This window comes from Haplochromis burtoni, unplaced genomic scaffold (assembly GCF_018398535.1).
Source record: "Haplochromis burtoni strain Fernald_Lab_line unplaced genomic scaffold, NCSU_Asbu1 Contig_48, whole genome shotgun sequence".
Classification (NCBI taxonomy): Eukaryota; Metazoa; Chordata; class Actinopteri; order Cichliformes; family Cichlidae; genus Haplochromis; species Haplochromis burtoni.
In genome coordinates this window covers 2,355,303-2,382,634 of record NW_024582409.1, presented here as the reverse complement: position 1 = coordinate 2,382,634, position 27,332 = coordinate 2,355,303, and the positions used below count along the sequence as shown (strand labels likewise).

Genomic DNA, 27,332 nt, shown 5'->3' with positions numbered 1-27,332 from the left:
TAAAACAAACATGCTAATCAAAATTGGAATGGATTATGTCTAAAGAGCAGAAAAAATCTATAAATTATACTGAAATTTGGGTAATAGTTTATTTCAAGCAATTACTCTTTCATGTTTTGATCTCCTTCATGCCTCTAGAAAACAGACGAGGAGAAATCTCCTCTGCCTCTATTTAGCAGCCTCCTCTGGCTGACACAGTTTTTATTTTAAACGAAATGATTTTAAAGCTGATCAAATTTGTGCAATACATGCTCCCGCCAACCTCAGCGCACTTGATTTAGGCGCTTTTCATGGTGTAAATGCGACACTAAATGTGTATATAGCAAAGCTTCACCTTTATTTTTGTTGTATGTTACCACCGCTGTACTTCCAGCATCATAAAATGGGTAGCACTAGTCTTTTTAAAAACTCTCTCAGCGCTACCTTCACCCCTGCTCTTCCCGCTCACTAAAGCTTCGTTCTAAAATACATCTAGCAAACAAACCTTCTCATAGTCAAAAGTCCTGTGTGCTTTGAAAAGCTCAAGAGATTAAGTGGACTTTCTTCATTTTTTTTCTTCACAAAAACCAAATATTTTGCAAGGCAATTCCATCCATCAAGCTTTAAAAGCTCATCTTAATTAGGTCTGCATCTGAATCTCCCGGCTTCCTCTGAGAATTGAGAGACTAAATGCTGGGGTCCCAAGCGAATGTTGCAGCAACCTTAGCACCAGTTTACTTCATCTTAGCCGAACCAGTGGAAGTACACTCATTTTGTGTGTATCAATTATGAATAAGATGAGAATATTTCAGTGTGTGTTTGAATGTTTTATATCTATAATGAATGATGTGGGGCCATCAGGGTTTTTGTTGTTGGTTTGTCAGTAGAGGTGTCTTCTGCAGTACATCATTTGCCTGTAAGTGTCCATGATAATCTCTTGACCTTTCCCCCCCCCAACGGACAACCTTTACAAACACGTTTTGAATGGAGCTATTGATTCTTTTCTCAAGCAGCTTTTACACAGATCACAGATTAAAGACTGCTGCTGAGGCATCAATAGAAAATTACAGTGCAATTTCAAGAGTACAGGTGGCACATCTGTTTTCTACTTTTACCGCCTCTTGTCCATCATCCACGCTAATGTCTCGAGAAGTAAATGTGCAGATTAACATTTCATGCCCGTTCTTTCTGATTCAGCCTTACATCACCGAGTGAGTCATACTACACAAAGCAATGTGGTATCATACAACAGTGAGTGCAACAAGCTGTACACAGTCCTCATCTACCAATAACCCTTTACAGGGTGTTAATTTTGCAGCTCTGCCTCCCTTATGTCTCTTCTCTAAGAACCAAACAACCTGTCTGTAGCAGATACTAAGCTCCGTGATTAAGCTAACATGTTTTTGCACACAGGCGAATATTCCCTGTAGAAATTCACACATGATCTGTATCCATCTTCAAACATTTTTATCCCTGTCCTTGTTTGTTATGCATCCAAGCTCACCATAGTGCAAGCAGAAGAGAAAATGTCCTTTCTTTGCATTCTCTCCAGCACTTTCTCTCTTCTATTGGTAATAAATCATAATATATTTGCCCGACTACTGCCCTGCTGCTCTGGATCGTTAAGTACTGTCTGCCCAAGTGTGCCCTTAGGTGTCTAGATTCTCTGCAAGAACTATGGATTTGTGATTATTGGTAACTTGTATGCAAAACACATCTTTCCTCATAGAGGGAATGCTTGAGAAAGTGGAGACAGACAGCACAGAAATCTTGAAGGAACTGGGACAGGGAAATAGTGCTCAAAGGGGGACAATTGGTGTTTTGCATCCTGTGAGGTTGCGACACAGTTTGCCAGAAAAAAAAAACAAACACACACAAAAAAACACCCAACAACCAACAATGTGTTAACAGTGTGTGCTAGCTATCTACATCAACAGATCTTTAACGGTGGCCTCCCTTTCAGGCAAGTTGAGAATCTGCATGAATAACAAAACCAGATGAAAACCAAACCACAATTTCTTTCCCTCACCCTTTCTTTTTCTGTGGCCATGCTTTATGGAGATAATTTCAGAATTTGTTCTTGGCATCACTGGGTATTCCTGTGCATTATAACAGGTAAATATGAATTTGGGAGAAAAACAAATGGCATAGACTGACTGAAGATAGTTTACTGCTGCAGTGTTTGATGGAGTGATGGTAAAAGATTGAGAAATTCCACCTGTGTTGGAGTTATGTAACTGCAGAAGTGTTTTTTTTTTTTTTAAGTTGCTGGTTAATTTGCGTGAGGATCTCCAAGATCCACCTTACAGTTATGATACAAGTTTTGTAATTTTTTTCTCCGTACACCACCGCAACATGTTTTTACTATAAATGTGATTGGAGTGCCGAGTTTCAGCTTTAATTCAAGAGGTTTAACAAAAGTATTCAATCCTTTTGAAGCCTAGAACCCATGGACATCACCCAATGCCATGTTTGGTCCTTTGTTTGATCTAGCAAAGATGCTTTGCTAGATCTTTACTGCATCCGCTTTTGGTAGCTGCTCATCTTTCTGCCTTTAGTTCTGTCTTCAGTAACTGAAAGTCATCCTCTGATGGGTTTAGATCAGGTGACTGATTTGGCCATTGAAGAACATCACATAAACTCTTGGGTTGTTATGCAGAATGCTTTAGGTCATTATCCCTTTAGACTGTGAAGCACTTTTTAAATCAGCTTTGCAGCTGAATATGAGCAAAGAGCTGTAAACTTCAGAGTTAATCCCATCACTTTCACTGGTATTGGCAGTCATACATGCCCAGGCCATCACATTGCTTCCACCATGTTTGAGATAATGTGGATTCAGACTATGAGCAGTTTGTCTCCTCCACCCTTTTCTCTTCTCATCATTCTGGTACAAGTTAATCTTTTAGTCAGTGGTTTGCACATTGTTGTAAAATCTGTATTTCCATTCAGCAAAGCATCTCTTGACTGTAGATTTTGACAACAGTGGTAGATTTGTTTTTTTCCTCATCCTCCACTTATATCTACATCTTGTTGGACCTCATACCTTGTATATATTATAATTTAAAAACGATTGTCAATTGTTCACTTTTCTTTGAGCATCTGACAATCGAGGACTTTATATAAAACTGGCTGTTAATGCTGTGCGTTTGATAAATCAATTGATATAAAGCTGAAAGTCTGCACTTCAATCACATTAATTGAATGTTTGGTTAAAATTCACTGTAATGGTATACAGAGGTGAAACTACAAAAAAAAAAAGGGTCCAAAAACATATCGATCTACATACATACTTTAACATGATGATTAAATGCCTTTTACGCACAAACTCAAATGAATAAATAAACATTCATAAAATAAACACAGAACATACAGAATACAGTAACTGTTGCCCAGCAAAGGACAAAAATCTTACACTAACTGAACAAAAACCATGCCTCCTATAGTGCTAGTATCATTTAAAGCAAATGTAGATGTTTTGCAAGGGTGTAGAAAGCAGCTCAGCAAGTCGTGACTGTTGTGAAAAGAACTGATAGATATATCGGTTTAATGACACATCTCCAAACTCTGCAAAATGTATACGGTTGGAAGCAAAACAGGAAGAGGCAATCAATGTATTTTTATTGCAATAAACTGACAATAGCTAAGTGTCTCTTCAATGGTCACAATGGTAACTATTCGATAGAATAACATAAGGAAAAATAAATTAACCATGGTCATATAAAAATACATCAGTGAAAATAAAGCATCACTGGTTCAACTGAACACATCAACACACACTGTTTTACACCTAAATCCGGAGCCAGCACACAGCCAGAACATGCAGCCCTCAAAACACAGCTACAAGACTGTCAGAATGTGTGGAGAGATCTTGGGAGGTATGGGTGATATTATTACCACAGAAACACTAGAGACTGAGTGTACAGCGCTATTGATGGTACTGAGCAATGTGACATGAAAAACCACAACCGCATCCTCCACTTCCTGGCTAAAGTCTAGAAAGATACAATTAATGTTGCATGAATTAAGTCTCAGATTGTGGGATTTACACATTAAAGCCGAAGCAGCTGTTCTGTGGGCACCATTTACCCATCCAGCATCCCTGGAAATGTCTGAGATTCATAAAAGGCAATCACTCAACCAACAAATGAGTTCATGTAGACTTTTTGTTTTTTCCTTCTTAGCTTTTGATTTAGCGCTGACGATAGCGCAAGCCCATAAGAAGTGGAAACCATTTTTGTCAAACCACACCAGTTATTTATGTCACTGACTTCCTTCCTGTTGTGAGGTTGTTTTTTTTTTAAATCTTGTCAAGAGATGTAGTCGTAAACAAACACAAAAATAATAAGGCAATATTTTGACCACCGAGGTCTTTGTTAGGCAAGCTCATGTGAGAGAACACTTAGAAAATTAGGACCATTGAGAAATCATAATGCAAAAAAAAGGGGAAGTCATTTGCTATGTATACAAAACAGGCCAGTTTTATGCATGTAGAATTTGCTTAGTTTCAAAAATCAAAATGTTGCCTCATTATATTGCTGGCCTTTGAGCTGGTACTACTTGTCTCGTTTCCACTGTGTGGCACATTTTTTCTCCCCCGAGCACCTTGCACCTGACCCGGGATAGGATATGATCCGCAAAAATGTGTTTATCCAATCATGTTGGCAATAACGGATGGACGGCTAGTTGATGCTCCAGGTTCTGTTATGACACTGATCAGGTTAGTTGTAGCTGTATTTGCTGCACATGCACCACATTTCAAACTCCCAGCCTCACTCAGATTAAAATGGTATTGTCTACTTGAAAAGGATCATTTGGAGAAAATAAAAAAAACAAAAACTAGGAAGCTGTGTAGCTCGTGTCACAGTATAGGAAACATACTTGTAGCTTGTAGCTTCTTTTTTGTTTTTCTTGACATAAATATGTTTAATGAAATGCTGCATAAAAGCAAAGCATTAAAAAGACGAATAGGAGCAATAAATATCAAACACAGTCTCCACAACACCCATTCTTGAAATGATCTATTTCACAGGCTCAAAGGGCATGTAGAATTGGCAGTCAGATATCGTAAATGATGACTGGGGCCGGGGCTTCGTATTCGCTCTTGGCTCAGGAAGTTTGGGGTGGGGGCGGGGGAGGGGCTGGGCTGGGCTCTGTCACACGAACACAATTCACAGAGTTCGAAGTTTACAAAACATCAAATTTCCTCCTGCAATATTGTCATGCAATATACACGTTGACACGACTGAGACGACAATAATGTCACGTTTCTCAAGAGTTCTCATGTCCAGTCTGGCAGTGAATGGGGGTTAGGCCCACATTGGATAGAGGATTTCACACCTCCCCTGGCACTCCAGAGAAGGCAACAGAGGTTTTCAATCCTTCTCCCTTGCGTCAGGGGAGCTGAAGCGGATGCCTTCAGCCAGAATCCTTGATTAGAAGACATGTTAAACAGTTCCGCTGTCTTTGACCAAACATCCTACCTAAGGTGTTACATCACACTTCACTAAATAAATGCGACTCAAGCAAAAAAAAAAAAAAAAAATTGAATAAGCATTTACGTGAATCTATTTTTGTGACTTGCCTGGTCAACTATTGTATATTTAAAGCCACAGTAAATTTCATTATAGTTATAGATATACAGTGTTTTGACACTGACCGAACTTGACAACCTGGTATGAAATGCGCAGGACAAATCTAGCATTTCTACTTCTACCACATTGTCAACACACAGGCTATTGACATATGTGCTTGGTGCAGTTGCCTGGCAACACAAGCAGAAGCAGTTTTTTTTCTTTTTTGAAATTCAAAGCAAAAAAGAAAATCTTACAAAGCTATGCAAAACAGTATAAAACAATAAATAGAAAAAAACAACAACCTTAGAATAATCACAAAAGTCAAACATTTGTCATCATAAACTGGTCTTCTGATGTGCAGATAATGTGTTTAGTGGTTTATGATACATCTACACATTTTTAATCTTCAGTGTGGCGCTATACAAATCCCTTAAAAAAAATATGCATCTGATATCTTTTAAAGATGTAGGACTTCGTGGTCGTACGGGGGAATTCAAAGAAATGTGCAAGAATTCAATTTCAATCAAGAATGTGGAAATTCAACCAGGACAACTCAACTGATTCAACATGAGTACATTTTTTTCTTTTGTTTTTGCCAACAAGTCCCATAAATCCACAGCAGGAGGTAAGAAGACGTATTTACAATCTGCCTTTGAACCCCCCCCCCCCCTCTTTAAAATTTCAAAGAGTAGCTGTTGAGGAAATAAGGAGGACTTGGCACTGAGAAAAAATCACTTGTGTTAAAGTACATATATCCTCAGCAGGAGGGAGCTGTTCATTTATTTTCCATAATTTCCCCATCTCCCACTCTTTCGCTTGCAGTTTCTTTTCTGGGAGAAGAAGAGTGGGACAGTCTCCCACTAAGGCCAGAGTGTCTGGCAGTGTTTAAGTGGCACACCAGGACCTGTTTCTGTCTGCCAAGCTAAACTCATTGTGAAGGCAGGTGGGCCAACACACATACACACATCCTCACTTAGGACACAGACTTGTGTGTCCTAGCCTTTGTCTCTATGCAGCCTGGCAACCAAGTCGGCAGCTACGAAGTCAGTGGGCGCAAAGCATCACTATGGCAACCAGCATAGTGGGCAAGGCTGTAGCTGCTCCTGGATCAGTGCTGAGACTTTTTTTTGGCATACTCTTAATGCCAGAGTTGATTATAGAGTTCCTTCTCTTAAATGTTCTTCCTAAATTGGCCCGTGATCTCATGTGCACAGTTTTTTTCCCTCCCCGCACTCTTTTGAAAAATAGACGAATATTCAGAGTAATAAAGATGCAACTAAGAAATTAAGATTCACAAAAAAAAGACAAAACAAAAAGAAAATGAGAGAGCCTCATGATACTTCCTTTCCCATACTTTGCACGTGCACAGTTAATTGTGCTTACACACTAGACACAACCTCATCCACACACACACACACTTTTTTAACATAAAACAGACAGCCACCAGGGTGTGAATTTTCAAACTGATCAACTGATTGACTAATTCAACACAGCAGTGAACGACAGTAAGGTCTGAAGGTGGAGTCCAGATCTGCTCCCTGGCATAGTGTAGGCTAAATCCACGATTTAAGCGAGGCAGTCGGGCAGGACCCTTGCTTAGTCGACCGAGCCGGGGTGCAGGCTGAGAGCTGGCGGGTCCAGGCAGGTGGGAGAGTAACTGAGGTGAGGTTCTTTAATCCACAGTAAGGGAGCACCGTTCTTGCCTTCTTGGCTCTTGCTGTTGTTGCGGCTCTTGTAGCGGACTAGCAGCAGGGCGATGAGGAGGATGCCAAAAATGGGGAAGGGATAAAAAAAGACAAAGTAGAAGAGGGAGCTATTGGAGCACACCACTGACTGGACGGTGGACACTGTTGGCAGAAAATAAACACGTTAGTTGTTTTATTCTTTCAAAAGTTTCTCATTCATGTGTCAAAATATCACCATTTGCTGATATATATACATACATATTATATTTCTTTCTTCCACCTGAGAAGCTGCTGTATCAGCATATGTAAGCTGCTATGATGTCACATGAATGAATATGTGGTTATGTGAGAATAAGTGGGGGGAAAAAGAAATTGAAAACTACACCTCTCAGAATTTGTGTAAAACAATAATTAACAGGATTTCCGGCTTTTAAAAATAGTTTGACCAAGTTTTGGCAAAAACAGAAGGAACTTAGATTTTTCCTAGATAAGCTCAGTGCCTTTTTGATCAGCGTGTATATATCTGGAAGTAAGGAAAATGATGTGGCCCTCTGTAATGGAGAAAAACAAAATGACCTTAATGACTGTAAATAGAGAACATTCAGAGTTGTTCTCTTTTCTGTCTGTAGTCATAAACTTTTAGAAGTTCACCTGGCGTCACTGCAGCACATTTGAATAGGCTAGAATTTACTGAATAAAAGATGTATATAACCAGATTGTACTCATTAGAAATGAGATTACGCAAGCATTTTTACACAATGAAACCAGGGGAACCAACGAACAGGACAATGTGAGTCAGACTTCAGAGGGTTAATAATAAACATAGCTGAGTACTGATAAATACAGAGTGCAGGTCTCTTACAGCTTGCACTTTTTGCACTTCTAAATCATCTTCTCTTATTTATTGAGCCTTGTAATTTGATTTATTTTACTGCTTTAAATACCAGCACAGTTTTTGACACTGTAAATGACTCAGCTTCAGTGCTAAACAGTAAGCGGCCATGTCTGGCTCTCATTTTTACTTGTTAATTGCAACTGAGGAAGCCAGATCCCACAAGATAGAAATTACGAGAAAAAAAAGTAACTAAGAGCTGCATAACTTGCTTATTATTAGTTTCCATTTGCCTGCACTAAAACACATATTAGGAGATATTAGGACTGCACAGTGTGACAATACATACGATAAGCCTAGATTTCCAAATAAGCAGTAGCTAATTGGTAATAAATTACCAGTATGCTGTTAGAAGGCAGCCATTGATAAAAGTATAGCTTTATGCAATCTTCAGTGTCACGACAGATCAAAAGATTCTGTCTTTTACGAGCTTACCTTGTTGTAATACATTGACAATAGTGTACCCAGAATTGTTGGTGGCCAGGCGGTACCATACGTTGCGGGGGTTGAGCAGCCACTCTTCGACGTGGCAGTAGTATCGGCCCCCGTCTGTTGACCGGGCCCCTTGAATGGTCAGGCTGTACTGATCAGAGGCCATCCTCTCAAACTGCAAGCGAGAATTTGGCCCGGGTTCCTCTATGGGGCTGCAGTTTCCATTTCCAAAAACGGCATCATGTCCAATGGAGAACACGCACTCCCGGTCTCCTTCTTCTTCTTCCCCTGGCTGATCCTCATTGTTGTCGTTTTTAGGGCGCTCTACATACCAGGACACGGAGAAGCGGGAGTTTCGGGATGACTGTGAGGGAATGCTGCAGCCTAGTCGGATTGGACCGGACTCTTCCACAGTCATGTTTGACTCCAGTTCTTCAACCTGCAAGCGAACCTCTGCAGGGGTCCGGAAAATAAACAGAAACTGAAGACCCTGAAGCTCTCCAAGAAATTTCTAATAATTTCAGCTTAGTTCAAGTTCAAATACAGAACAAACAAATCAGTTAATTAGTAGGTTACCATGCTGCTATTCTGAAGATCTTCAGAATAGCAGCATATTAATATTATATTATTATTTCCCCATACAAAAAACGCTTCTGTGATGATGATTTTCTTTTTTCTTTGCTGTCAGTTTGGCATTCGGGAGCTGTATTTCAGTGTTTTACTGATAAAATCATGAAGAGATGTTCTTTTTAAATGAATCTAAATAAATGCCAGTCATTGCTCTAATTTGAACAAGTCCAAAGAAATTAATACTACAAAACAGCAAATGATTCTGAAAATGGGACACTAAACTTCCCAAATGCACAAACAAAAAGGAAAAAATAAATAAATCTCAGAGCGCTGCCCAGAGCTATCACTAGTCTTTCAGCTTCCCAGCAGGGTTGGATCCTACCCCAAGGCTACTGTGTCTGGTGTGCGGTTATACTACAGTCCTTCAGGGGTGATACTATGACCCAGTTCCACTGCAGTTTTAAAAAAAAAATGACAGTACAGACTTGGCATGCCTGGACTCATCTCACACACAGTTTGGAACGGTCTCCTTGTTAAAGCATAATGAGAAGCAGAAAGCACAGCAGGAAAGCAGGGGGGAAAAAAAAGGAGAGTTCTGGCACACGTCTCCCCTCATCTTTTTTCTCGACAGGCAGATTTCTGGATGACTTCCTGGGTGAATGTTTTAACACCTTAATGAACATCTACGAAGTTTATACCGCATTTTATATTTAGCTTATGAAGATGTTTACATGTCCATAAAAGTTGAAATCTATAGGGCCCTGAATAATAAAAGTTACAGTCCATGTTGCATGATGAGTTTCCACATATATTGTGTTAACTCTCTGAAGCATGAAAGGGACGAGGTAGTCTCCCCAAAACAAGCCTTGTATACGATGCGCATATTTCAAAATATTTTCATTTGCGTGAGTAGCTGAGTGCTTCAGCTATGCACTGGTAGACCAGATTCAACTTAAAAACATACTACTGTAAGCACTTCTTACTCTACGGGCTAATCACCAGGTGTTTTCATCCTCACATTCTAGTTGGACAGATGCCTGATCAATGATATAAATTCTGCATTGTAAACAGCACACCTGGCAGATGAGTACTGCTCCCCAAGTGCCTGAAAAGTCACCTTCAGCAGGACTGTTCAGTTATTATTGGCATTTATGGGGTTAGACAAAGAATCTCTTTGTATATGAAGAGTAGGAGGGTTTAGGTAAATGAGAAAAGGGAAAATTCAGTTAGGGAGAGGAAAAAGATACAAGTTGGAGAGTTCCTAAAATAACTGTAATGAGGTGGGATGTCAGAGTGTAGGTGGCAGTTGGAACATCATAGCTTTAAGCTCAAGTTTTTGAATTCTGGACAAGAGGATTAGGGTTTTCCATCAGCTGGCATGACTTCAATCCATCTTTTTCCACCTGAGCTCTGGCTGGGGCAGGTGTAAGGTCATTGGAGTGAGACATAGCATGTCATAGAGGGAGGAAAGCAAGTTGGAGGAAGGATTGAGTTAACAATGGTTAAGTGGTTTAAAGGATCACAAAATGTAGGGCTTAAGTGGCAGCTGCTACCTCGCTGCAGTGGGAATAAACATGGATTTGGTTAAAGGGAAAAGCACTGCTTGCTCACCTGGTTTTCTGACCAGAACCTGCGTGAACCCCGAGGAATCCCGGGAGAGTCGATACCAGACTCCATCTGGGTCACTCAGCCACTCCTCCACCAAGCAGTAGTACGTGCCAGAATCGCTGCTTTCAGCCCTGTTCAGCGTCAGCACATACAGACGGGGTGACAACCTCTCAGCCTGCACACGCCGTCTCAGTCTCTCCTCATCTGCGTAGGCGCCATATTCGAAGGCCCCGGAGCGTTCGATCCTCAGCAGGAGCTCATCAGCCTCCGACCCGGTCGCTCGTCTCACGTACCACATCACGGTATGCTGGGAGTCCTGGTTGGTCTGGGAGGTGATGGAGCAATTGATCCTGACACGGCTGTCTTCCAGGTACACCTGAGACTGGTTGTTCTTTTGCACTCTCAGCTTACTCTCTGCAAGGAATGAAGGGAGATGGGGGGAAAGGGAGAAAAGGAAAAGGAGCAGACAGTCATTTCTATGGGTATAGGAAAATGTGAGCGCTGGTGACAGGTACACAATGCAATTTCTGTTTTGTGACAGACGACATGTTGCTAGGTTTATTTCTGGTGGCACCAGGGCAGGAAAAGATAGTGATGTGTGGGTGGGTGCAGCGGTTGATGAAGAAAGAGAGAAAGAAGGGAACAGGAAGGAGAGGGAAATGTCAAGAAAACCAAAGCTGCAGGGATGGGAGGTCTGCTGGTATCAAAGTAAAAATGTATGATAAGATGCAGAACAGGAGAAGAGACAAGGGTGAATGGTAGTGGGGTGGATTGCAAAGTAGGGCTACGTTATTAAGTAAGATATAAGACAAAAGCAGTTGGGGGGGAGGGGGGGGGCGTCTTGTCAGTCTGCCAGAAAGTAAACGAAGTAGGAAGCCATTTATAAAGTCAAGCAAGGAGGGAAGAGAGCAGATAGGAGAGGAAGGAGACGACAGTGAGGTGTGACTGAGATGTCAGGAAGGAACTGAGGCTGCCCTGAGTGCTGTGACAGGATTGGTTACAGTGACATTGGTTGTGCGATAGGATTAGTTGCAGGTACATCAGGTGTGACCGCAACCAGAGTCCCACTGTCAAATGCCTGGGGGGAGAGGGATTAGTTGAGCACAAAGTATGTAGAAAACCACAAAAATGCATGTAGACATAAACATCCTTGTCATAGAATGTATGAAAACACAAGGACAGAAATTGTGTGTTTTCATACATCTTATGTCCACCTGCACCTCATAATTATCCGTTCCTGTCGTGAAAAGCACATTTTTTCATGATGTAAGAGCTTCTGTAATTTACATGAGACCTGAAAATACTTGTTATAATGCAGTGAAGATCTGTCTTCAACAATCACAACAACAGGGGTACTTGCAAGCAATCAAATATTCATACATTAAGCCAAACAGGTCTGCATAGTTTTGCATTTATAGTTTATTTTTTAGCAGTTTTTCCCAGTGGAATTGGCACACCACCTCTATAACTAGTTTTAACCATCTTATCTGCACAACAACAATTTGACTGGTAGAACTCGTGTGCAGGGAAACAGATTTCATACATGTTAGCAGCTATAGACATGCATCTTGAGGAAATGCCATCTTTCTTCACACCAGAATGAGTGTAAAACACATTTTGAGGTATCAGCTAGCATTATCTAAAGGACATGGGTGATTTCTGGATGGATTAAAACAGCAGTTTTAAAAAAACTGCCTGTTTTAATGCATCTATAGATGCAGTTTTTATTGTAATTAACAACATAAAGATTAAACAGACACAAAAAACCCCCAAAATTGATACTTAGATATCATATACTTGAGATCACAAATAGCACCATAGATTCTCAAACCTACAGTTTTGGCAATGCTGCAATGCATCTGTTCCACTGAATATCAAAAACTGTCGAGTACCTAAAGCTGGCATAAAATGCTGGATGACATCCATATTCTTTTTCCACTTGTCCTCCATCCGACCATTTCCGAACCTTTTTTATATTTTGAGATGGAAGCACAGTTTGACATTTCCCCCCCAAGTTAAAAGAAAGATTTTATTGAAAAATTTATTTTCAAAGGAAAATTTGGGTATTGATGCTTTGAGAGTCAGCATATCTGTAAAAAAAAAACCCCAAACTGTAAATAAAAACAGATATTATGTGCAATATGCAGTGCATTTGTATTAATTCGATGTTAATGAGTTGTCATGTACATTTTGTTTCCCGTTTGATAACTTGAACTATATCTGACCTCCTTTTAAAACTTCCCAATTCCTTTTTATGTTTCTCCTTTGTAAAACAACCTTCTGTATCCCCAAATTCATGCACCCTTCTAGCTCACGCTAGGCTTTGCTATGACTGACTGAATGATTGACTGCCTAGGGTCATAGCCATCTGCCTAGAGAGGCTCATCCTTATCCACAGATTGGCACGCATGCTAAAATGAGAGCCGTTTGTAATATTTCAAAGCTGCCGCGTACATTCAGTATGCGTGTGTTTAGCTGCATTCAAAAGACGCCTGTCTACAAGACATTGTCAGACCACCATGTTGCGTAAGAGTAAAGCTAGCATCTTAAATTAGTCATCATCATTGCCCCTTTACCTCTGTACCCACTAGACTTGGGAGGAAGCCCGACAATGTCCCTATCCGGAATTGCGGTAGAGCCCTGTGGAATCCTGGCAATCCTTTTTTCTTTTTCTTTTTTTTTTCAGGAGAATTACTTCCGAACCTCCTGAAGTGGAACCATGCAGGATTGGATTGGCACAGGACAAAGCGATTCTCTGCCATTTCCATTCTGAAGTTTGAATCGGCAGCCAGGAGAAAAACTGGGGGCTGAAAGCCTTTTTTCGTACATCAGTGTTTACAGATATGCCGTTTAAAAATCTAAAATAGGCTAATTATTTGAGAGCTATTAAGTAGCATCATGAGCTATTACAAGTTATTATTGCTCAGTCAAGCATACACTGAAGGGACAAAAAAAACAAAACAAAGAAAAAGAAGTAGAAGAAAAAGAAAATCTGAGAACAATGAGCACAAAAGCAGAAAGAAAAATTAAAGGAAAGAAAATGCATCTTTTCATATGCCAAAACATCTTAAAAGTCTCCGCTCCCTGCAGAATCCTCATGCTGTGAAAGCGACTTCACAGATCAGCCTGTCAAATCCTGACACGTGTCCATTCCCACAGAGAGCGAAGTTCCTTCTGTCAGCTACACTATAGCCATTCCTACCAAGAGTGCATGTGCTGACGCAAGCAGCAGACGAGCTAAAAATTCAGGATGATGTGCGTACAGTGTGCAGTGCTTTTTTATGTGCAGCACTGATGGGGGAAGATTCATTATGTTGTGGGAAGAAAACCAGCACAGGGAGGCAGTTCAAGCGTTGATTGTTAACAAGGATGCTTATCATCTATGTGCATTCCCTAAACAGCAAGAGTAGTTCTGCATTCTTGTGTGTCAGCAAGGCTGTCGATACCTTTTTTTAACTGTCATCACACGTTTTTGGCTACAGCGTTTCTTTAATAAGCCTCAAGGGTTCATCCACGAAGTAAGACAAATCCGTAATTGGAAACACTTGTTCTCACTGCTCCGCATTAGTTCACGTGCCAGTCAAGTTGTTAGTCGGGTGTGAACAGCAACGCACGGAATTCTTTATGTAGTAACACTTGAATTCTCTTCTTTAAACTCACGGAATAAACATAACAATTTTTCATTTAACCTTGAGCATTAACGTCGACAGCATCTTGCACTGTTCACCTGCCGTTTCCAGGGCAACGCTTTCTTCATGATCAACAAGGGTGGCCAGGATATATTTAAGAATGTCAGTGAGCTCATCCTCAAATAAAAAAAACAAAACAAAAAAAACACACAGCTCAGTTAAACCTTACATCAGCATCCAGGACTGAATAACGTTTAATCAAAAAGTCTGATTTTTGCTCCACAGAAAGCCTGAAATGAATTTTACTTGATGAAATGGAGATGTAATGAGAGACAGAGCACGGCTCAGTCCACAATTGTCTTGGCTCTACTGGAAATACTGTGTTTCAGCAGTTTGCTGGGCATGTACAGTCATTACAGTACACACAAATCCACACAGTGCAGTCACACTAATTGGCTCACTGAACCCTCATCTCATCCCTTCTCCATGTGTGCGGATATTGTCTGGTTTAATAGCTACAGGAAAGTGCAGAGTTGAGACAAAACTGTCTTTATTCCATTTAGTCATCAGTGGAGGCAAGTACATAAAGGCTACGAACAACAGCCCAGTTTTGATGCAAAAAAAAAAGAAAAAAGGGGGGGATAGCAAAGTGCACTGCAAATCCCAAAAGCAGCACTGCACAATTGTTGTTTATGAAGCATAGCAGATGAAAACAAGTTTGAGTCCAGGGGGAGGAGAAGTGTACAGCTAAGGATGCTACTGTGGCACATCAGAGCATACCAACCACAGCTCACACAAGCACACGCTCATAACAAAATTTTAGGATAACTTCAAAGGATCTACAAAACTGCCCGGCCGAGCGCTCAGAAGAGGAGAATACAGCTAGAGATGGTAAATCAAAGAAAAAAAGTTATCCTTTTTTCTTTGTCAAGGGAGAAAATTGCAGTTCATTTTCCTTTTTTTTTTTTTCTCTTGCGTGTGTGTTTTGTGCTGTCGCCGCTTTAGGTGAAGTCTTTTAATACATCGAGTTTCAGGTTAAAAAAAAAATCTGATTCAACCCTCTCGTCTTGTGCCTTCATCACAGTCTTTGTATTGATCAGTCATAACCTCTTTGCCCTACAGTCATTTATGCCAGTCTCTCTAATCACCTGATGCTTGCATGAATATTCAACAGACTAACCTGTAGATACATTAATTTTAATGAGGCATACAGTAAATGAAGTGTGAACGCCAGAGGTGCTGCTGGGTCTCTGCCTAAGACTTTGGCTTCTTTTTTTTAAAAATAGTCTAATGATTACTTAATGACCACTGAGCTGACAAGCTTTCTACTAGGCCACAATATAATGCCTCCACTTTAAAGGGAGAAAAAGTGGGCAAGAGACAGGGAGAAAGAGCCACACACAAGAGGAATGAATAAAAGCAAAAAAAAAAAAAAAAAAAAAAAGGCGAACATAGAGAAGGATGAGATTTTTTTTCTTAAAGAAGACAGGATGAGAGAAAAATGGAAAAGTTAAGGGATAAATCATCAGCTGAACAGATATTCACAAGACAAGTGAAAGTGAGGGTGCAGAGGGAGGAAGAGAGCCTGGAAAAGATGAGAGAGATGTAAAAGACAGAAAGTGAGAACATGCTCCTGGGGGGATTTTGAAAAGCAGCAGGCAGCCTCTTCAGCTCCACTCCAGAGGACTTATAGTCTTAATGGCTGCCTGCTCCGCCTTTAGCATTAGCCTTAGCACAGCCTGGGGCTTATCCACAGCCAGGACACCAAGCATGTCAGGACTGAAGGCTTTAGACACACCCCAAACCTCTGCAGGACAGCGCGCTTTGGCCTGATGCTACTTGCCAACCCCTCCCACTTTACACACAACATACAATGCTACAAATGCCAGCTTGTCTGGACCTCTGTGAGCGGGGGCATAGATAAGAGTGTCAGAAACAACGAGGGAGAGGCTTCACCCGACTGACAATTGGCTTCTCTTCTGAACTAGGAGGCTAATGTCTATGCTAACGACCATGATGTATCTATGATCCCATTGTGTCAAAGGGATAGCACCACTTCTCAATTCTACTCCACAACTCCCCTTGAATAATTTCATTAAGACTGGGCCTATTATAGGGATATCTGCACATAAGGACAGCCTTGAACACATCCGCATACAGGGCAAACCCATGCAATATATATTCATAGCTAGTTGTAAAACACAATGTCAAACCAAATTCATTTCCTATTTCCTGCCAGCCTGTCTGAAAGACTGACTGTTGTAAGCAGGCTGGAGAGCAGGAACAGGATGCACAAGAGGTGTGCATCCTCTTGGGGTCAGGGCAACGTTCGGGACATTAATGACCCAGAAAAACTTTGCACAAAGGGGAGAGCACAAGATGTATCAGACTGAGCCATGTGTCTTCATGCTTGCCTGTGTGTGTGTTTGAAAGGGTTCTGCCGATGAGCATAAAACACATTATGCACATTAAACCACAGAACAGTGGCCATTCTGTTAGTGCAGGATGGAGGAGGGCGAGAGCGGGTGTGTATTCAGGAGGCAGCACTGCAGGGCCGTTTTCTGCTCGCTCCTACTATTAGCTGCTGATTTACATGGGGAGCAGCAGCACTGTATCTAGCTCTGAGTTACGACTTCAATTACAGCAGCAGCAGGACACACACACACACACATACACACACGGGTGCTTATGAGAGATGGAGAGACACAACACAGAGAATCTCATTGTGTCGGCAGATAGGGCCGAACAAGGAAACGAGCCGGAGATTGGATTGGGTTTGACAGAAAAATGTGCCGTTGTGAGTGCACGAGAGAGAACGTGAGGATTCGCTCGCGTGAAAAAGAAGAAGACGCGATCGGAGGGAACCTGACCTTGAATGTCTGAAACAGACGTGATTAATCAAAAAACCTTTTTGGGAAATTATTTTCCGTTTCACCACACCCCTCAAAGTCTCTTAATTTATCACACATCACGACCTTGCGCGTTTATGCGCGTGTGTGCAGACAAACGGCCCATGACTGCACGTTGAACATTTGCATATGCAAAGAACACATTTGATGAGGCAGGTGATGTGTTTCAGAAATGGATGCAGCAGCCCCGTACACAGAGCTCTGCCTCAGGTGAGCTTGTGGCAATCCCAAACTACATCCATCGCAGGCCAACAAAAAAAAAAGGGAAAAAAGAAAGGGGCACAAAAAAGATTTAGAACCCTGTCACCAGCAATGACACTGTGGTAAAGCCTCTATTGTGCAAAGAACAAGCAGAGCTTCCATATCCTTATTATACAGGAAATACTAACAATGGTGAAGAAGCTATCTGAAGAATTATGAGGAGGAGGGAAGAAGGGAATTATAAAATACTGAAAATCACAAGACTGAGGCAGAAGCTGGGGGCGTTTGCAGGGAAACATGCAGCTAAGTGAGAGTAAAGGGGAAAGAAGACATTAGATACTTATGGGAAGAGTGAGAACACAATATAGAAAGAAAAGGAAGACATGAGGGTGACAGGCCAGGCCCTAAGACAGACAGCTCCCATCTATTCCCTGATACGCAGCAATCTCCAGTCACTGCAGTGAAGGCAGCATTATCAATAAAAGCCTGGGAGGCAACTACTTCAGTGGCATGAAAGGAGGGCGCACGCGGCATCTCCAACTGCTGGCCCACAAGGCGGGACATGACGGTATGAGGAATATATTCTCTAACTCAAAGCGCAACCACAAGGGAGCAAAACAAGAGAGGAGGCTAGGAACAAGCAAAAATAAAAAAGGAATCCATTCCTGCACTGCGATGTTTGATCATGTGAGCGAAAGGTAGCCAGGGAAACGCATGTGTGGGAGATTAGATGAGGAGAAACTCTAAGTGGGACACCCCACCCCATCATCACCATCATCATTCTAACTCAGCCAATAACCAGGCGGCCTTAATATCCCGCTCCTCATACCAGACACGCACGCACGCGCGCGCACAGAAGTGCACACGCACACACTACAGTGATGAGAAAAATGTATTGATCTCCCCAAATTATCATTAATCTAAATTCTCGTTCCATTAGGGAAGATTCAGCATAATTAGTTTTGTGTTTTCTGCGTACGAGTGTGTGTATGTGTGTGTGTAGTCTGCGTTATGAGTAGATGATATTAGATTGTGTTAGAGAGACTGAGGCTTCCCCGGTGATCTGCCATGCTGAACATGTGTTTGCCATTATTGCGTTTCAGAAAGATACAAAGAGAAAACTCAATCAGGTGAAATCTAATATCACTACCACTGTACGTGAAGCTGTATAGCCACGGCGTGTTTATGTTATTTCCGTTTGTTGGCGACTATACTCTGCTGTGGGATCTAATACGGAATCATGTTCCATCATAAGATAATTACACTTTTGCTCAGGGAGACAACCCCCCTCCAAATGTGTGTACACACGCACACATAGACACTGTGCTCTTGTATAGGATGATGATGGTTGTGCTCCTATGTGAGCGATGGTTTTCTCCATGTAGGCTATGGTGGATAATTCAAGCCAAACTGCTGCACAGAGTTGCCTCTCATAATGAACATAATAACTGTATGCGTGTGCAGATATGGTGGTGAACTTGTCTGATATGACCCATGGGACAGGCATTGTACTGTTAATGAAATCTGGAAAATGTAGGCTTGGACTGGGCTACAGACACCCCACTAGTTTGACGGTGTATAACGCTGACCAGCCTACTCCTCAGAGGGTTTGGTCCGGCTTTCATCGACTTCCAACATTTTTATTTTCTTCTGTTGATTAAGGGCAAACAAGTTTTAAGTCCCTGCTTTTGAAGTTCAGCGATATTTTAATGAAGAGCGCCATTTCACATATACAAACCTCCCTATGCTTGGCACACATGTACCTTTCTTCTGAATTAAAGATAGCGGTATAACAGACCATCAGAAAGCTGAGAGAAACTGTTTTTCTGTTGGGTGATTCTTTATACATTGGTAAGCCACTAAAAAATATATATATATAAATATGTTATTATTATTATTTGAATGTAGTGGTACATCAAAGTAGGTCAAAGGTCAAAGTAGCCACATTTCAAGGTTTCTTAACAGTACATTTTTAACAAGCTGGTCAACCTGTCAGATATTAACATGAAAGCTTGCAGAAGCTGACCATAAGGTGTGCGGCATGCCCATATGCAGTATGTATGTACGCTGCCAAAGCAGCTCATACATATTGAAAAAGTACCTCTGGAAGCATGGTTTAAAGTCTCTCAATTATGTATCTGGTCAGATGCTGTGTTTGCTCACACCTCATTACACACACTCTCCTTTATCCCACTTCTGTGGGAGAGGAACAGTAAATGCCAGCCGCTCATTTAGCCAGGAGTGGTTAACATTTAGGGAAACAGTGAGGAAAAACAGATGGTGAGGAGAGGCGTGAGGCAGAAAGAGACGTCCTACATTTTGACAAATGAATCATCGGCCTAAATGCAGGTCACAACCAAAAAAAGAAATGTAGAAGAAGAAGAAGATAGAAAACCCCATAAGAGGCAGTGGACACGAACACGGCATGACCATGACTGAAATAAGCTTTGGTAACCAATGAGATAAAGGAAATCAGTCGCTCGCCCCCCCCCTGTGTGACAGTGCCCTCATGCACAGAATGACTGCATCGTTACGGTTACTGATTGGATTGAAGTCGATAACTGATCACATCGTCATGGTAACTAATGGCATTACCAAGCTAACCGATCACTTTGTCTTAGAGACAGACACCGCTGGAAAAGAGAGTGGAAGGAGGAGACCCCTGATTGCTATGAAATGTCTGTCTCTGTGTGTTTGTGTCCTTTTACATTTTTCTGGTTATGGATAAACAAAGTAAACTGCACACGGGCAGGAGGTAAATGAGCATTCAGGATGATAAGTTGATTTCCAAATACTTTTTGAAGGGGCCGGAGATGCAGCGCGGTCTGCATGAGCGGTTAAGGTCAGAGCAGAATCAGTCACGCAAGTAAAGCACCGTCTCTGCACTGTGGTGCTTCTATAGGTTTGTTTAATACATGTTTGCATTATGTATTGCTGCATTCTAGATAATAAAACTGAACTCTTATTGCTCGTATTTCTTTCTTACATATTTTAGTCCCATCTGCACTCATCTGGAGGTGCATGCGTGGCTTGCACTGAGGACCGCAGTGGGAGAGACATTAAGTCTGAGTTGAGTTTGAGAACAGGAAGAGAGGTGATGTTCAGCTGACCCATCTTGACCTTGGATCAAGTACGAAAGCTGAGTCAGTGTATTGTACTGACTGACAAGAACATGTACTGATGAAAATATGATTTTGCTGAAATTCTACTGGACGTGGGACACTTGGTCAAAACAACCAAATTGACTTTCACCATAAGATGCTTTGCTAAAGAAAGTTTCATCTGTTGCAGTATGACTTTCTGCAACAGCATCTGAATTAACAGCACCACGGAATGAAAGACTATTCATACTATACGTGCAACGACATTCATCTGGCCGACTTGAAAAGTGCTGTTGATCATCACAAAGTGCCTCTGAACTCAATACAGCATCTCACTTATCCCCACCTGAACAGGTGCCTGCAGGCACGCATTGTTCACGGTCACATATAGAACACTGCAGACCAAATCTTTGTATTTCACTTCAATGATTGCTGATATTATTTTAACACTTGAAAGCACTACTTGTCATCCCACCCACACATCTCGCTGACATTCTTCCTGCTAAATCCAACAAATCGGATCCCCTGTTGTACAGCAGGTACAACAACGCTTAGTTGGACTGCTTTAAATCCTACGAAAATAGTGGGTTATTTTATCAGCAGGATGAGCTTTTTTCCAGAGGTAAATTCTCCTCAATAAACGAAGTGTCGTACTGTTAAGGTACATCAGACTGGGCTAAATTGGGCCAAAGCGGGTTTGTGCTTCTTTGTGGGGGTTTTTTGTTTGCATTCGGCCACTAATTGGGCTGTGTCTGAATGGGTTCTGTGCGTGCATGTGAGTGTGCCTGTGAAGCACAGAAGGCCAATGAGGGTGGAATAGACAGTTTAATGCCTCCGCTGAGGAAAAGGGTTCAAGGACAGATCGCTCACTCCCTTTATCACACTTTCTCTCTCGCTCCGTCTCTGTCCTTTGCTACTTTCTCTCCTCCCTCCTTCACTCAGTTTTCTCTTCCTGTGGGATATTTAGCAATCCATTCACTGCGCTCCATTAGGAGGCTCCACCCTGCCCTGCATACTCAGTCACACACACACACACACACACACACACACACACACACACACACACACACACACACACACACACACACACACACACACACACACACACACACACACAGAAACTCCAATTAGTGGCTAAACCACAGACTAAGAGCAATTAGAGCAGGTAGAAATCCTCTAAGCTCTGGTGCCTTCACCCTATTTGAAAGTGTATAAGTCTGTGTGTGTCTGTGTGTGACTGTATGTTTGAATCTGTGTTTATCCCCGTTTGTGTGCTGGTCTGTGTCCACTCCAATTAGGTGTGTGTGTCAACCTGGCAACACAGCCTTGCAGCTTTACCTGGCTGTAGGACACTGATGCCAAGTGGGTTGGAAGTGCGATTGGCCACTCTGCTCCAGCTGTTGTCGTAGTTCCTCCTCCACAGGACTGCAGTGCAACGATATTTGCCCGCCTCACGGCGCCCAGCCCGGGTCACAGACAGCCAGAAATTGGTGTGGGAGTGGGAGCGGTCCACGGTGGTGCGGGTGCCCAATCCCAGCAGTTGCTCTCCCCACTGCAGCGTGCCTTCGCGTGTGAAAGTCACCAGTTCTTTGAACTCTCCTTCAGCCTCGCCATCGATTTCTGTTCCAGCTGGCTTAAAGTGCCAGGTGACGGAAGTGGGGACGCGTGGGTTATGGCGGGGCTTGACCAGGCACAGGAGATCAAAGGAGTCTCCGAAGGTTATGGATGGTGTGCGCGATGAGGCCGACACAGAGAAGGAGGACTCTAGATGATGGAAGAAGAGGGGAAGGAAAGTTAGGCTGGCACACAGTCAAATGGGCTTTTTATCTGACTAATGATAAATCTTTACATAATAAAGTTTAAAAAGTAATCACATTCTGGAAAGAGTTTTTGTTTCAGCATAGGTACCAGGAGGAAGAAAGTCCACTGCTGAATAAGACCATACTTATCTAAGAGTTCACAGGTAAAGCATTTCTCAGTCTCCAAGTATTCTCCAGCATCATTACAGGTGTCAAAAGACAGCTGTGTGTGCGCGTGAGTGTGAATTTGTAAGCTTGACTGTGAGAGAGCGCCTCAAAATTAACGGTGATGCAACAAAGAAAACCCAGGGGGGAGATTTCCTCTAAGCGCCGATGCTCGATCTACGCTCAACTGCTTGCCAAGTCTAAACTATCCTCATTAAGCTAAAAACAATCTCCCAACTCCTTATATTACTGCCAACAGACACCTACACTGGAAAACAAGAGTGATCAGAGAGAGAAAAGAGATAGACTGGGTGAAACAAATAAATAATAATAATAATAATAAAAAAAACCAATCCCTTTTCTCTCTGGCCCTGCTGCACCTATTTCAGGGCACTCATTGAATGTGACTGATTGCACTTGAAAATGAGAAAGATGGTCATACACAGATACAACACAAACAACAACAAAAAAAAGCGTGAGGTGGAATGAAAACATGTTGATGAAGTCTGACTTTTGCCAGATCGGATAATTCGTTTCCTTGAGACTTTGCGCATTCTCCATTATGTTCTTGTCGACAGCATCGTTGCTTTCTCTCCGTCCCTCACCCTCTCCTGTCCTCTGACAGTCATCATCCTCAGCGTCCTTCAGGATGTAATCAATGGCTTTCTGTCCAGACTTGGCTACAGCTGGGACAGCCGCCTGGGGCCATAATTCTCTAACAGACAATAACTCTCCCCTCTCACTCCATCTCTCATCGCCTGGCAACCCTCTTCCATTTTCCCCTCACAGTCTGTCTGCCTCAGTGACAGAAAAGAGGATTTCACGCTGATCCATTTTTTTCCCCATACAACTCTCTTTTTGTGTGTGAATAAACATTGTGTTTCTTTCCATTACCGTACAAAGTGTGCTTGATTGTTTGGAACACCGTGTGTGTGAATATCTACCCTCCACTGTCGTTTGTCTGCTTATGTGTGCCACCTGAAACACCATAAGGGCCCCTAATGCCAGTCAACTGGAAATAAGTCCCAGAGGACATCCACTTGCTATTCTCAGTAGGTCTTGTCAGGAAGCAAAGGGAATTGTGAATAAGGATGATATAGAATACGGTATGGGCACAGTGGCCGCATGAAATTTCACCCACCACACTGTCAGTCACTGCTTTTACAAGCAGTAATCAATCCTGTGTTTGTTGTTGTCGGAGGCTGGGTGGGACAAACCCTGCTTTTGATGCAAGTTTTGAATGTCCAGTATATGTCCAATAATATACCCCTTGTCTCAATCGGAAAATGCTACTATTGGCCTTTTAAGCTCAGGAACAGAAGTGTAAGATCTTCTTTTTCTTTTTAAATACATTAAAAAAAAGAATAATGCTTAATTAAATCAAATGCTCCATTCACATGGTAGGTTTAGGTCCAATAAACATGCTTTTGGAAGCTAAAGTGAGGAAAAACACAGGCCAAAACAAATCAGACATAACACACGTATTGACCGTCATGCTATCATGCCTGTTTAGAAAGCCAAGCATGGAGGAGAAGAGGGTTGTCGAGAAGTGCAACTGAAGAAAGATGAACATCTTTGGACTTCCTTTTTTCGGATTTGCATAATATGTCCCTTGTTCCTCAAACAAATGTTTCTGTTGTTGCCCAAACTTAAGAAATGGCCACTTAAAAACTGACATCTCCTCTCTGCAGCACCACTGTCTGCTGCTGTAGGGAGCTAATCCGTTAGTTGTGTGTCTATGTGTGTGTGTGCGCATACTGCACACGGTGCTCCTGCCCTGCCAGCGCCTCACTGCTCTGCTCCAGTGGCTTCCTCCGCCTGTACTGAGGATGTTCAGCTTAAGTCAGCAATGACAGAGGAGACCCACAGACTGTGAAACACATTTCCACTGCATTTCCATTCTAATAATTCTGGCTAATCCAAGTGTGTGTGCGCGCACGTGTGGGTCTATCATGGGTGTCATGGAAGCACTGCTCTTGACATGAGGCAGGTGGTGTGAGAGTGTGTGTCATAATAGCTCTAGCCCCTAAGCAGTACATGAATAAAACATGCTTTATTCTACCATGTGGACTCCATGTTTTTCCTGAGCCATTTGTCAGTCTTTAGCAAATCACAAAACCCATGTGTGTCCCTTTGATTCTGTGTACAGACATGCTGGAATTGTCAGGGCATTTACATGCCTCACTGACTTGTAGATATTAGAATACAGATCAGATTAGGATGACATTGCTCACCGACAGTTGTGACATTGACCATCTTGGTGTCGGATCTTTCTTCACTCTTCTCCCAGTTTAGCTCAGATTCAGAGCCGGTGTGAAGCCACTCAGTGGCTGAGCAGCGGTACAGGCCCCTGTCCCCAGGTAAGGCGTTGTGTATGGAAAGAGAGAATGTGTCAGCTCGCACCTTCTCCACGCGTATCTCCCCATAACTGGCACGCTCTCTGTAGCTGGGGCTATGCCATATTGTGCCGTCCCGATCAATGGAAGCCACTTCCTTGGTCAGTGAAGCTGTTTTGCTGTCTGTCCACTGCCAGACAACAGACACGGGGCCCGTGGTAGCGTGGACTGTGCAGGTCAGCTGGATCACGTCACCCTCTAGGACCACTGAGGAGTTACTGGACAAGAACACTGTGATGTTGCTCTCTGAGTGGGAAGAGAAAATACAGAGATAGACAGTGAGTTGGTTGTGATGCAGAGAGAAAGCTGACTGAGAAAATATCCACACGCCCATTTACATAAATAATAATACTAATAAGCTGGAGGGGGAGGCTGGGGAGAAGAAGTCTGCGCTTCTCTGCTTGGGCTGCTGCCCCTGTGACCTGCCCCCAATAAGCAAAATAAAATGGATGCGATGGATGGATTACTAAATTCAGAACTCTGCAAAAGTCTATCCAGCATGGCTTGCAGTGTTTTTCAATAAGTTCATGTCTTAACAGACTTAAAATGTGACATCTTCAGGTCTCTCCATGGGTAAACTGTGGTTTTTTAAACTGTGGGCTGTCACAGGGCCATTCTGACGAAAGAGCTGCACTTCTGTCACATCAGACCAGAGAAAAGTTTTCTTCAGCCTTTTCATCAGAGTCTGTTTGTCAGGTCAAATTCCAAGTGGGCTCTAATACATCGAGTCACAACAGTTTATCTGCCTACTTAATGTTGTGTAGCTCCCCCACTGTGTTGCTAAAGGTGCTTCATATTGAGGCCATTAATGTTAAGGCTCAAAGTTTGTTCATCTTATTACAAAGCAGAATGTCATTCACTTCACTGATCAGTGGTACTGATGTTGTGGCTGATCAGCATCCTTTAACTCATGAGTGGCCTTTGAACAACAAGGACTGTCAAGGTCAGTCATAGAGGGGCTACGTCCAAATCATGGTAAATATTTTATTGAAAAAAAAACAGACTTGAAGTGACCCATGATTTTTTTTTTATAATTATTTGTATTATGGTGAATTATTCATACAGAAATACAAACTCTAACTCTCCTACAATATCTTAGAATTAAGAACACTTGTGTCTAACAAACAAATGAGAAAAGGAGGAAAAAAATGAAAGAATGTATCAGTAGAATTTATTTTTGATGTATTTTTCTCAATATGCACTTTTTTTCTGAGTCATTTCCAGAAAAAATGTTTTCTTGCAGACTATTAAAACTGTTTTGTCCATGATGGAAATCTAAAATTATTCTGATTTCATTAACACCAACAAACGAAACAACATTTTAATGATCAATCTGTTGAAAGATTAAAAAAAAAGAAAAAAAAGAAGCATATATATTTAACCACACTTTGCTGTGATGCAAAACAGCTTAAGCCAGATGCCTGGTCGTTGTTTTTCTCTTCAAACTGCAAGTTCAGTGTTTGGTTCAGGTTCTGTGCTGTGAATATTTTCAGGATGGATTGAACGTGTGCACAAGTAACGAGACTCCTGTTTGGTGTTCGTCTTTATCACAGAGGAAAGTTGCCAAATGCAGTTAAGTGCTGCCAAACATGCAGAGCATTGGAGCAGCTTGTGTGAGTGTGTGTGTGTGTGTGTGTGCTTATAGGTGCTCTTTCACAGTCAACTGCAAATGGATTGCTGAGAAGTTCAAACTTGATTTTCTGGGCTTCGAAGTCAGAAAACTCGCTCTGAGAGCGCAGTTGTGTTTGCTCAGTTTTTCAACAAAAAGTGCAACGGGCAATGCAGCGCTACAGATCTGCTCCATCATCGATTGACAGCAAGTGACTCGGGTTTCCTTCTAACATCTGTGTTTCCCACAGGGCCAGATTGGCTTTAAAAGCTCTTGCATGTTTCATCATCACATGGCCCTACCCCTGAAGCTGCCCCTACCACAGTGAACTGGTATTTCGCACCAAAATTCAAACTCACAGAGCCATTTTTCATCCACGAGCTCTTTGGCATCTTTCCCTTTGCTTTCCATAAACTCAACTTGAAACAGCTTTCCAGCACTTTCCCTTCATTTAACCATGACGCTTCTGTGTGATAGGGCATGCCTTCATGTCCAGACATCATCTCTTAAACCATTGGTTCATGTAATGATAAATGTTGGTGTTACCGGGCTAATTCCATGTTCCACTTTCAGGGTTTTACCACACAACACTTACTGGTGTATAAGGCAGTTATAAACTGTGACTTCACCAGTGCGTCTTCTCCCACACAGCTGTCCACTAAGCCACTCTTTTCACCACATATCGCAGGCGGTCCATCTGTTGTCATTCCTTTGGCGCTCCCCCAAAGCAGCTTCATTTAAGTTACCCACTTCGATTACTTCTTCAAATATGTCTTTTCCCTTA

At 42.1% G+C, this 27,332-nt stretch overlaps 1 protein-coding gene across 1 annotated transcript in view; it reads right to left on the bottom strand.

Annotated features, from left to right (window-relative positions):
- Window positions 1-4,881: 4,881 nt before the first annotated feature.
- igsf3 (immunoglobulin superfamily, member 3) overlaps window positions 4,882-27,332 on the bottom strand; it is a 78,282-nt gene continuing 55,831 nt past the window's right edge. Inside the window, exons 5-9 of the mRNA XM_005921346.3 lie at window positions 24,778-25,185; window positions 21,918-22,343; window positions 10,743-11,153; window positions 8,565-9,014; window positions 4,882-7,399 (exon numbers count right to left, since the gene is read on the bottom strand). Coding sequence (XP_005921408.1) covers window positions 7,149-7,399; window positions 8,565-9,014; window positions 10,743-11,153; window positions 21,918-22,343; window positions 24,778-25,185 — 1,946 coding nt within the window. The 3' untranslated portion in view covers window positions 4,882-7,148. The remainder of the gene's footprint in view (window positions 7,400-8,564; window positions 9,015-10,742; window positions 11,154-21,917; window positions 22,344-24,777; window positions 25,186-27,332) is intronic.